Raw genomic sequence first — 11,821 nt, 5'->3', positions numbered from 1 at the left:
AATCATCCATATAGCTTGGTTTCTGCCCAAAAATCAATCAGTTTCCCATCAAGGAGTCCGAAAACCTGAAAAACTCATAAACATACCAAAGTGCGATCAAACAGGAATAAATATGACTCAAATACACGAATAAACGACTCATAAACAGTCAATAAATATGCATAGAATCATCTACATCAATCCTGGTCGAGCTTCGCTCTCTGAGCGCCATTTTTGTTGGAATGAGAGAGCCAAGATTGTTAGCATTGGGAGTTAGGGTTATGCTGAGATACTCGTCCCGTAGTATATAAAATTTATTTTATAGAAGCATGGCATGACACGTGTTTTTGCACGACTTAGTATTTTATTTTGATTAAACAAACATTTTTATTGAAGTGTTGTATTCGTTTTGGATATATGATTTTAATTCACTCTCGAGACTGAAAGTCTCAATTTCACTGTTTTTCAGGTGTTATTAGTTTCTCTGCAGTTCTTTTCATCTAGTAGCCCGATTCCTTCATCTCCGGGTTAATGTAACTGATATTTTATTGATATATTGATCTTTAAAATTCTAGAATCTCTGCAGTATAAATTTCAGATTTATTATTTTATAATTTTATGTAAATTCAGGTCTTGCCTAATTATGCTGGCAGACCAAATTTAATATATAGTATCTGATGATTTAAGGTTAATTGTGGAAAAGTGCCAATGGACAGAGTCTGGGTTACATTTTGTTTGAGTTAGTGAATAGTCAGGCTTACTATGGGATTTGGTGGCCTTACGCCTACCTATTCCTTAGTCCGGTCACAGGCCCACAAATCGAGTCGTGACAGATAAGCCTCCTTTAGTATAAAAATGATTATGCTTACCAAGGGAAACTAAGCTTTTTTATCCTAGTCAAAGCTCATATAGTGATATAGATCCTTCCCCTAGGTTATCAAATAACATGTGAATGTATGCTTGCTTGGAATAACCTCCGAATCCTTTCCATTATTCTCCTAATGTATCTCGAGTTAATCAAGACCATTATCCATCGGGATTGGCACGAAGGTGCAGTACCCATACAAAGCAGTAAAAGAATAACACAAATGCATTATGATAATAATGGTTTTGATTCCCAACTTTATTCCTCTGTTAGTGCTTGAAACTCATATTTAGGCTATTCATAGTTAGTAGTTCTTTCTCATAATAAAAGTTTGAGAAAAGAGTGATCAAGGGATGATGAATGAGAATTCAAACTCCCTTAGAACATGAGACTCACAACATCTAGTGGAGAATTTTCCAATTATAGGTTAGCCTAAGCCTAAGTTTCAGACACTAGAGAAAATCGAGCTTTGATCATCCCCTGTTGATGGCCAAGCTAAGTCAAAACACCTAGAAAAGAAGACTTTGCCACCACTCGACTTTGGAAGGGAGAGTTACGTCAGAAGTGAACATTGATGTTTTATTTATTTACATATATTTTCGCGCACACACTTGGTTGTGATTGGACTGTGAAGAAACTTTATGGTTGCTAACCTCTTTTCTTTTAGTGAACATTATATGTGCACCCATGACATAGACGCCCTTAATGTAATATCTGAAATAAAATAAAATAAAATAAAAAATAAAAAATAATAATAATAATTCTTTCCTCCCCCCACCTTTCTCTCTCCCCGCTGCTCACTCTCTCCCCCCCGGCTTCTGCCATCTCCGGCTACAGCGCAGCCAACGCTGCCGCCCAGCTTCTCCTCCCCCTCCTCGCCGCCACGCCACCTTCCGCTTCCTCCCTCCCTTGCTGCCGACGTCCGCGTGGAGAAAGGAGCTACCATCATCGAATCGATCGTCTGCTAATGTCCAATCGCTCGTTTGACGCTGGAATCGAGCTCCTTGCCACCGGAAACCCCTGGGCCGAGCTTCATAGCCGTGATTTCCTCACTGGCAGTTGTGTTCATCCTTGCCGGAGCCGAGACTTTTCGGCCTCGATCCGGTATCTTCCAGCGAGTTTTCGACCAAAACTCTTGTGTTTTCAGACTCTTCGCAACTCAAGCTTCGGGTAGGCGCTTCCGGATTCGAGTTCCGACACCGTTGGCAGTACTGGTTCCGGATCCTAGTGTTTTCCGCACGCGCAGAATTTTAGATTTTCGGCGGTATAATTTTATTTAGACCCTAAAAATTATTTTAATTTTAGAAAATATAATTGCTATTAAATATCAATTTTGGATAATTTAATTTAATTAGATTTAATATAAATGTTGAGATTAACGGGTGTGATTAATTAATGTGATTGTATTGAATTAGTTTGAATACCAGAAAATTATGTGTGGGTTGATTGTCGAAATAAATATTATGTCGGACCGTTTGTAAAATAATTGTGATCTGTGGTGTGTTGCAGAGTCGGCAAAATAATGTAGTTTTAGTGGCCCAACTCCGTTAACTAATTGCAGAATAATTGAAGTGTTTCTAGCAGATTCTGGACCCGTTATACAGGTGGTAAGGTTCTACCGAATTTTTCGTAAAATTTCCAAGTTTGAATTTTCTTAGACAGTTTAATATAGGAGTCTAGGCCTAGGAAAAATTTAGAGTATCTTATTAACTGAGTGTTTTCGTGAATAGATAATTTGTCTATCCAGCCAGCTCCATCTGAGGTGTAGGAGCAAACTGCAGAGCGCGGTAGAATTGTGAGTTAAAATCATATAGTCAACTGTGCTTTTGTCATGTCTAAATTAAATGCAATGCTAATTGATAAATAATTATTATAATTATTATTATTATCATTTTTTTGAGTGATTTCATTAATTGATAATTATCACGAATATTTTTAGCCTTATTACTAATAAATTTATTTCATTATTATTAATATCATATTTAATGTTATTTTATACTATTATTATTTTTACACATAATTTGCACGTTTGCTTCATGCAAGACTACTAAATTTTAATTCTTAATATGTTAGTAGATAAATTTTATTGCCAATAATTATACTGTTTATAGTTATTATACATGTTATGATTGTGATATTGGGATGAGGCTACAGTGGAACATGTCATCTGATGGGTTGCATTAGGACCGCGTGCGCACTGGTAATAATCAGAGACAAGTAGTAACAGTTACTTTTGGGTTTTGCCCTGGTCGAGTATAACTCTCTAGGCTATGGAAGTTTAACTGCCGGAGGAAGGTCCCTGGTCAAGCCTTGCTCTCTGGGCGCCGGCTTATTCGGGAATCAAGTGTCCAGACTGGATTTAAGGACCTTAGTCGAGCTTTGCTCTCTGAGCGTCAGACCTATTAGAATAAGAAAGCCGAAAGGTTACTAATATTAGGGTTAGGGTTCTGCTGAGGCACTTGTCCCATAAGTATTTAAATTGTATTTTCTTCTTGAATAATATGACATGATATCCTGATTTAATAAATGTTATATTGAGGAGACTGTAATTGTTTTAAAATTATATGATTTTAATTTACTTTCGAGACTGACAGTATCAAATTTAATTTTTCAGGCGACAGTTAGGATTCTCCGCCGTATTATGCTTGACAGCTCGACTTCCTTTTTCATCGGGCCTATTGTAAATAATTTATATTTTCATATTTTTAATTATTTTAAATTCTAGATTCTCCGCAGTAGTATACTTGATATGTTATGTTTGATCTGGTCTGTAACAAATTATGAAGTATTATTATTTTACAGATAGAGACTTATGTATGACATGTCAGATGAGTATAATATTATATTTTTATGTACATATTTGAAATGTCGATTAGTAACGCTTATTACGGGTCTTGATGGCTTTAAATCTACCAATTCTCTAGTGCCATTCACGGGCCCACAGATCGGGTCGTGACACTTAACCCTTTACTTATAGTCATTTCTCTTCTTGATATAAATTGGATTCTTATGGGTTTTGAGATTCAAATGGAATTCTTGCCCCTTTGCGATGAGATTAGCATCCTCGAGTCTCAAGTGAGGGCCTTGTGAGCGACAGGGATCCAGTTCTGGTCTGGAGTCGACTCTCTCTATTTCCCCACCATTTCTTCCCACACCTCGCCTTCTTTCCAAAAAAGGAATTTCCTTCGCTTCTTTTTCCCACTATTTCTTTCCACAACCCACTATTTTCCCAAACAAAGGATTAGTGCTGCTTTCACACACTGCGTATAAATGGATATTTTTATGTAGACTTTAAACATAGATTGGACATTTACATTATAAATGGACTGCAAAAGGCAAGAACTGTTTCTTCTATCCAATAATTTAACATTTCTTTGCATGAAAAGCCAAGGGCAAAGAAGATAGCTTTTAAGTCATACCCATTTAGACTGCATAGTATTGTCATATACAAAAGTTCAGGCTTGAGCACAAACATGATATACAAAAGAAAAAATAAAATAAAATAAATAACCCAACTCCGTTTGCTATAAGTGGCCATCTGCCAGAGCCGCCATCCAACTATCTTCAAGCCTCAAATATCTCAACCCACCAAACAAATGAATCAGCAACTAGGGAACCAAAAAATTCCTAATCTTACATATGGTCTACCCTTAAGCATTTCAAGTATAGGATCTACCTATATTAGTTGGAAAAATTGCCCTAGTTACCAAAATAATACCAGTTAGTCTTCCTTCCACTTGTTAACGTACCTAAGGAAAGAATTGGCAGGATTCTCCCTTGGCAGAGCCCTAACACGAGTAGATCTTCGAAGCACAGCCTCCTCCATTGTAATCTTGTGAGCCAAATCTTTCGCTCTCTTCTCTAGCTCAAAGCTGGTATACAAATTTACAGGAAATTTTTTTAAGACTAATTACTAAAAAAATGTATATAGGATGCTTAGGTAGCTTTTTCAAGTCTCAACATTTCAAGCACTATTGTGAGTAGCTCTGCAGATCATTAGCACTTGCCAAAAGCCTCTGCATTTAGTGCAGCCAATTCATAAGTTCAAAAACAGGGGAACCTACTAAGTTAACATTGAAATTAACAGCATGTCATTAATGCATAAAATAAAAGGATGAAACCTTTCAATATATATATATGCAAGGTGTAATCCTTACAAGGCATTTAAAAATTATTTGTTCTCGAGACTCACCATATCCTGCTGTATAATTTCTGCAGCTGTATCTGAAGAGCCTTCTCTCTCACACCCTTACAATTCAGTGAACCCATTAATGCATCAAGCTGTTCACAACGTCAAGTGGTAATCATTGTAAGAAAAAGTATTAACATTTCTTTTTGAAAGAAAAAAGGGAACAGAAAAGCAGAGATGGTAAGAAGTGAGCATTAAAACCTCTTCCTTGCCACTGTAATAGCCCCATAACTTGGAGTCGGAGCTCTCAATAAAGATCCTCCCATCACGCCGGAACCACCAATACCTGTTATAGTCTCTGTCTTTACCCAAAGAATTTGTTCGTAGGACTCGTTTTTCCATCTCCCTTTCATAATATTCATTCTGAAATATAAACAATCCCATGAAATTATGACATAAAGCCAAAAAGAAAAAGAATAATAAAAACAAAAAAGCAATCAAATGAAAATGCACATGGATAAATAGAATGTAGATTACCCTTTCCTCTTTGCTTCTCTTTTCTACAGCTTCCTTCCTCTCACTCTTTAATTGTTTAAATCCCGTTTTGCTAGACAAATTTTTAAGATTTTCTCCCAGGACTTCCACATCACTATGCTGCTTTGTTTTCTTTGAAGCAGTGTCTGAATTGGAGGTCTCACTGTTAAAAATTGTAATTAGCTTCAAATCAGGTAAAATCCACAATCATAAAACTCTCTCTCTCTCTCTCCCCCCATTTGTCAGTGTATCTCAAGACAGGTAATCCACAATCATAAAGATCGCGCCCTCTCATTCTCACTGTCAAAAGTTGTAATTAGCTTCCAAAGAGGTAAAATACACAATTATAAACTCTCACTCACTCTCTTTTTCTCCATGTATCATTGTATGTGTGGACGTGTGTGGACGTGTGCAAGCATGTACATGCCTGCATGCATAGGCATGTGAAGAGAATGAAACCTTTTATCTGATGCATGGTTTTCTGGAGATGATATGACTTCCCCCTTCCATTTCATTGCTAAGTCTCCATTCTCTCGAAGATGCTTCCCATTTGCTGAAACATTAGGGTTGTTTCCTACACTCTCTATGCTATACCCATTCATTAATGTATCAACAGTCTCAGCCTTTAACTTTTCCTTCTCTTCCCTTCTCTTCCTACCTTCTTCCAGAGCTTCCCCCCTCCTTGTGGCTCCAAGCAGCTGCCGCTGTTCAATATGTTCATCCAATTTCTCTCTGACGAGATCTGTTTCAAGGACGTGATTAACCAATTCTCTAAGGATACCTAATTTGGCTTCAACATCTAAGAGACCATAGTGGCCACGCCTAATTACTGTTGCATGAGCAGATAGATCAGAAATGTTGATCATCTCTACAAAATCACACAAATACTCTGTCCATTTCATAAACGTTATCTGCAACAAGAACAGGGAAATGTCAGAACGTATCAACAGCTACCACTAGAAAGGTGAAACTCTTAATTTCCCACAAGATAAAAAAGTAAGGAATTTAAGTTCTACCTTCAACTTTCGATTTCTTTTCTTTACAGCTAAGAAATATTGGCCATTATTTTTCATAAGCAATTGTAACAGAGCAGAATGTGTTTCAACAAGAAGCATCAAATTACTATCCTTATGGCAGATGGCCTTTTCAAAATCTTCCAAAGAGAACGGTGACAAGTGCAACATCCTACCAAAAGAGGAACAAAAATCCCAAACCATTAAAAGGTCACCAACACAATCCATCTGAATACAGAAGTCCCTTGAAGGTGAAGGACGGGTGGTGAAGACTGGATCATCTTCCCCAGGCTGCACCAACAGATCATCAATTGGATATTTGATAGGTTCACCTGCAAATTCAAATATTGAGGTAAATGAATGAATAAATGAAAATTTACAAGATATATCTATGACATCACATGACATTTCAAGGCAGGTGTTTTAGTCAAGTCCCTTGAACAAACAGAAAGAAATAGGAAGAAAGCTCATGCAAAAATACTTACTCAGGGATGTATATTCAAAAAGTTTCACAATAAAAGATAAGAACGTATGAATCAGAATAGATGTTTAAAAACTGAATCCAACCTCTCTTTCCGCCGTTTTCCATGTCTGTTGCTTCAACTTCCTCACCTCCCACTTTCTTCTTCTTATGTTTTCCAGATTCATTTTCAACTCCCTGAAAAGATGTATATGAGACCACATAGAAATATCATCAATTGTGCAAACCATGCAACTTCATTGTATAGTTACTTCTATATTCTTTTGATCCTCTACCTCTTTTCTTTTCTTATAACAGACCACTAAACCATCCTTGATGGAAACTTTGCCTTCTATTTCCAGCGGTGGATCACATGAGATTCCATGCTTTTGTGCCAAATTGATATGAAGTGCCCAGGGAACACTTCGGTATGTAGATTCCCGAATAAGAGACTTCAAAATCCTTCTACTAAAAGGAAACTTCTTCCATGTTAGATCTTCTCTGATCACTACTGAAGTTTCTGCTATTTTATTACTCTTATCAAGCCATGCCACCTCATATGCGGTTTCAGCAGTACCCTCCATAATTTTTAGCACCTTGCAAGGACAGAGATCATCACCCTTTCTTCCATGCAATGCAGCCCCCACAAACAAATGTTCTTGCAGCTTTTTAGCTATTGTGTCCGCAAGATCTTTAAGTGAAAGCATACCTGAAAAATGAAGACATGAAAATATTATTTACGAGCTAACAAAAATGCATCATCATGGGAAGAAGGCAACGCTAAAGATCGAGAAATTAATTACAAACTTATTTAGATATACCAAGAAAGCTATTTCACTTCCTGCTTAATCCGGGGTTCACACTAACTTGTGAAAGTTTTACATGATGAGCCTCTCTCTCTCTCTCTCTCTCTCTCTCTCTCTCTAAATTATTATTATTATTATTATTTTGGGGGGTGGACAGTGAGGTTAGGGAAAAGAATAGCATTAAGTAGAAATAAGAAGAATATGCTTCTTCCAAAAAAGTGGAACAGAAAACAAAAATACAAGTGCGTGGAAAATAAAAGGTCTCTCCACAACAAAATAGAGATAACTCAATGTCACAAAGAAGATATTTGAGATAAAAGTCCTGGACTTCAGATTAATTTTAGCCCAACATATTCACAAGTCTTGCACTGTTCAGTTCAAACCTGATATGGGCCTACAGTTACTGTAGAAACTGCAACAATATTTTGTGTGCATCTATCTGTATGTGTAAGCATGCACAGAAGAAACATAAAAGCACCCTATAGGTTTATTCATAACAGAATCCTTCTGAAACAAAAAGATGCCCGTTACAACTAATTAATAGAATGAGTTCTAACTAAAACTAATTTCCTTGTTTCCATTTATGTAGATTTTGCTCTGCTACAAGCTGCAGTGACAACTAATTCATATAAATGTCAGAAATCTAAATATAATTGTATATATTGTTTTCAGCTTGGCTGAGAGCATGAAAAAAATACTAATATATACATATGAAGAATGCATGTAATCAAGGTTGTGCGCACAGATCACTTTTTAGCAAAAGTTCATAGAATCAGCACAATTATATAGACCTGCGCAGTCAACTTCTTATCACCACTGTGAAAATAATCCAAGGGTGGGGATTTTTGCACTCCATTCAGTATATGTATTTAAATTCTAAATACATTAAACATGAAAATATAAATGAGTGGAGTGTAAAAATCCTCACCCATAATCTAATTCTTGACTTATTGAATTACTACCTTAGCTAGCTTATATTCTGAAACCAGCTTATATATTGACTCAATCCACCAGGACATCTGAAGAAATAACAAACACATGGCCTGAATCTCAATGCACTACAAATTTGAAGAAATGCACCTAGAGATGCAGGCCCACATACAGAATTAATTATATTACTGCTCTGTTGCTTGAGAAAATGATTTGCACAATCTGAATATTGTTCCAAAGTTAGATTACATTCTAAAACGATTATTCACATGTCTATAAACATTATCAACATCCCAACTGGATCTCCACATTAATGGCTTTAGTATCAAACTTTGAAAATGAGCCCAAGAAGTTCTACGCACCAATATGTGTGTGTGTGTGTGTGTGTGTGTGCAGAGAGAGAGAGAGAGGAGAAAGAGAGAGTGAACAGATGTACATGGATATACAAGCATTGGAGGAAAGAAAGAGCTTCTATCAAGAAGAGAAACGTTTCATGAATAATGCTTTGAGGGCCTAGTAACATCTATCCCCTGATTTTGATAATAGAGTTGGCTATCTTTGTGGCATCGATTGTACAAGTTCGTGAAGAAGGCTGGACGAGTGGAATGAGGGAGAGCGGCTCAGCTTCTAAAAGTGTTGTTAATATATATAAAGATATAGTTCGTGCTTTCAACACTCCAACTCTGACTGTCCTATGTGATTTTGCGCCCATAAGGTTCACATACATCTTACTTGAATATGACTTTGGTATAATAATGACTCAAGATTTGTAGTAAATAGACGACGTCCTAATTTATTCCGAATATCAAAGTTCCTTATCAGAATTTCAACAATAATTGTACCATCTGCAATGTAGAAATTTGAAAGATATTTTTAATGAATTGTAGCTCCCAATTTGTACAATAACCAATAAACTATTAAACCTATCTAATACAGCCTAATAATTTCTTTTGGGCATTATATGAGGTATGGAACAACTGAACTGCAGAAATAGGTTCTATGGATAACAGAAATCCAATTCTATCACATCAAATGTAATGAGTTTTAATTGCTCATCTATAAGTTCAACAGTGTAGCAAAAACTGCCACTCCCATCAGCCTTTTAATGCAATTGCCATCAAAACTGTTATTCAAACCTCATACATAGTACATCTAAAGAGAACAATACTTAAAATTTCTGAAACTTGATCCATATATTATTGCACACATGAAAAATGGCATTATGTTTACATAGCTAAGCACCTATTCTTTCAAGTACAACATTAGACCCATTGTGAACTAGAGACAATAATGTCAATTAGGTGCAGTGTACATATTTTACACTTCAATTGATGCATAGAGCTGACTATACATGCTAGCCAAAGAGAAATACAAATTGTAAGAGTATCACGGCAGCAATAAGTTGTAAATAAGGGGCAGTCATTTTCTAGCATGTTAGTATATGCCACCAGCACACATCAGTGACAAATTAATAGGCACAAAATAATATCTGCCATGAAGCAAAGATAAATCCTTAATAAGTAAGATCTTACTATATTGTATAATATGTAATGCAGGTGCCACAAGCTCTTTGGGTATATCTTGAACCTTCTCGGATGCATGTTTTTCAGAAACCAAAGCCTCTTCAAAAGTCAAATAAGGCTTTCCGCTAATTTTGCAACTCCAAATTCTCTGCCGATATAAATTTAATCTATTCAAATATGCCCTAAACAAAAATAAAGGAGAACAAACAAATGTTGGGTGATAGAGAAAGTATAAGATAACAGGAGAAGAAATAGTATCCAGATTTTGATATTCACCAACCCAACAACCTCCACCCTCATGTATTTTTTCTTCTATCGGATAAAAATGCTTCCATTCTTTTTCTCCTTTTACTATTGATAGAAAAGATATTACAATGAAAAACAATATATGTTGTAATTCTATAATAATAATTCACATTATAGCTTTCAAGAACCATAAAAGGATACTGATAATCCCGGAATATCTCCTTTGTGAAACGAACTTGATACACAAGCTCATTAGGTTTCAAATCCTGGGGTGGTTCCAACAAAGTGAATGGCTTTTTCTTCAAGAGAGGCATTGTTGGAACCACACCCACAACCACAACCACACAAAAAATCTCTACACCTGTTACACATGCACCACCAACAACAACTAAGCAATAATATAGTACACAATATTTAAACTCAGATGTAACGCAGTGAATACAAATCCTTCATAAACACATGCCCCCCATTAAATAACCACTCCTACAGTAACCCTATATTCTTATTAAAATGCCGAAAACAAAAACCCTAAAATTGGGAAGCTCAAAACTGGCGGTATTCTCAAAAGACTGCAAAAAAAAAAAAGAAAAATTCAGAAACTAAATATTTCTTTATCTAACAAAATTCTCGGTTCTATCATCACCTAAACACAATCTAAACAACACAATTGCATGTCCCCCCAAAACAGCCATCGGAGCAAAATAAATAATAAATAGAGATAACAGTGTGAGAATCTTAAAGAAACACGAAAATGGCGATTCAACACCAATGAAACTTCGATCGAAACAAAAGAAACAGAAAATCTAAATAATAAAAGAAAATCTGAAAGAAAGTGAAATGTACTTGAAAGGAATGAATGGTACGAAAAATCAGATTCCCGCCAGAACAGTAACTTTTCCTAAGGAGCGGACAGTAAAATGAATCAGTGAAAAAGCTAAGGAGAAAGAAATCTTACAGAGATAGTAATGTATAGAAACGGTGGCTCTTTCTTTTCAAATTATTATTATTATTATTATTATTATTACTATTATTACTATTTTGCTTCTGGTTTTTCTGAAGAAAACGTTTTCTCTTTCTAGCTTGCTTCTTCTAGTGTTCGTTCGTCCCTCTCCTATGGGAAGCAAATTTATATACAGGAGGAGAAAGGTATAATTTATTTATTTATTTATGTATGTATGTTTATATAATATACATATATTAATTTTTGTGATATTAGATTCTTCTTGATAAGTATATTACATAAAATAATTATATATGGTCTAATTTATTTATTTATTTATTTATGTGTGTATGTTTATATAATATACATATATTAATTTTTGTGATATTAGATTCT

At 35.6% G+C, this 11,821-nt stretch overlaps 1 protein-coding gene and 1 long non-coding RNA gene across 6 annotated transcripts; one reads left to right on the top strand and one right to left on the bottom strand.

Annotated features, from left to right (window-relative positions):
- Positions 1 to 1,361: 1,361 nt before the first annotated feature.
- LOC107260822 lies at positions 1,362 to 3,701 on the top strand. Its single transcript, XR_001534816.3, has 4 exons — positions 1,362 to 2,108; positions 2,354 to 2,451; positions 2,575 to 2,639; positions 3,459 to 3,701. It is a non-coding gene; the product is annotated as an uncharacterized LOC107260822 (long non-coding RNA).
- Positions 3,702 to 4,246: 545 nt separating this feature from the next.
- On the bottom strand, positions 4,247 to 11,611 carry LOC8287602 (DDT domain-containing protein DDB_G0282237). Of its 5 annotated transcripts, none has more exons than XM_015715582.3 (11): positions 11,329 to 11,606; positions 10,687 to 10,846; positions 10,249 to 10,421; positions 7,277 to 7,689; positions 7,088 to 7,178; positions 6,524 to 6,852; positions 5,967 to 6,418; positions 5,511 to 5,670; positions 5,235 to 5,396; positions 5,037 to 5,125; positions 4,247 to 4,716 (listed from the first exon to the last, which is right to left on the bottom strand). In XM_015715582.3, exons 2-11 carry the CDS (start codon positions 10,797 to 10,799, stop codon positions 4,566 to 4,568), a joined length of 2,133 nt encoding a protein of 710 aa, XP_015571068.1. In that variant the 5' UTR covers positions 10,800 to 10,846; positions 11,329 to 11,606; the 3' UTR covers positions 4,247 to 4,565. The 5 variants fall into 5 exon arrangements, 3 of the variants coding, with proteins under 3 accessions (XP_015571068.1, XP_015571067.1, XP_015571069.1); XM_015715581.3 differs by having other exon boundaries at positions 11,441 to 11,606; XM_015715583.3 differs by having other exon boundaries at positions 4,655 to 4,860; positions 11,441 to 11,607.
- Between the last annotated feature and the right edge of the window lie 210 nt (positions 11,612 to 11,821).

Source organism: Ricinus communis, chromosome 7, assembly GCF_019578655.1.
Source record: "Ricinus communis isolate WT05 ecotype wild-type chromosome 7, ASM1957865v1, whole genome shotgun sequence".
Classification (NCBI taxonomy): Eukaryota; Viridiplantae; Streptophyta; class Magnoliopsida; order Malpighiales; family Euphorbiaceae; genus Ricinus; species Ricinus communis.
The sequence above is the reverse complement of the archived record's forward strand: the minus strand, read 5'-3'. Positions and strand labels throughout refer to the sequence as shown.

Excerpts from the sequence above, each read along its gene's own strand:
- LOC8287602 (XM_015715582.3), bottom strand. The coding sequence starts at position 10,799 with ATGCCTCTCTTGAAGAAAAAGCCATTCACTTTGTTGGAACCACCCCAG. Across the intron at positions 7,690-10,248 it reads ATTACATATTATACAATATA|GTATGCTTTCACTTAAAGAT; the intron begins GTAAGATCTTAC and ends TTCATTTTTCAG. Across the intron at positions 5,397-5,510 it reads AGAGAAGCAAAGAGGAAAGG|AATGAATATTATGAAAGGGA; the intron begins GTAATCTACATT and ends TTTATATTTCAG.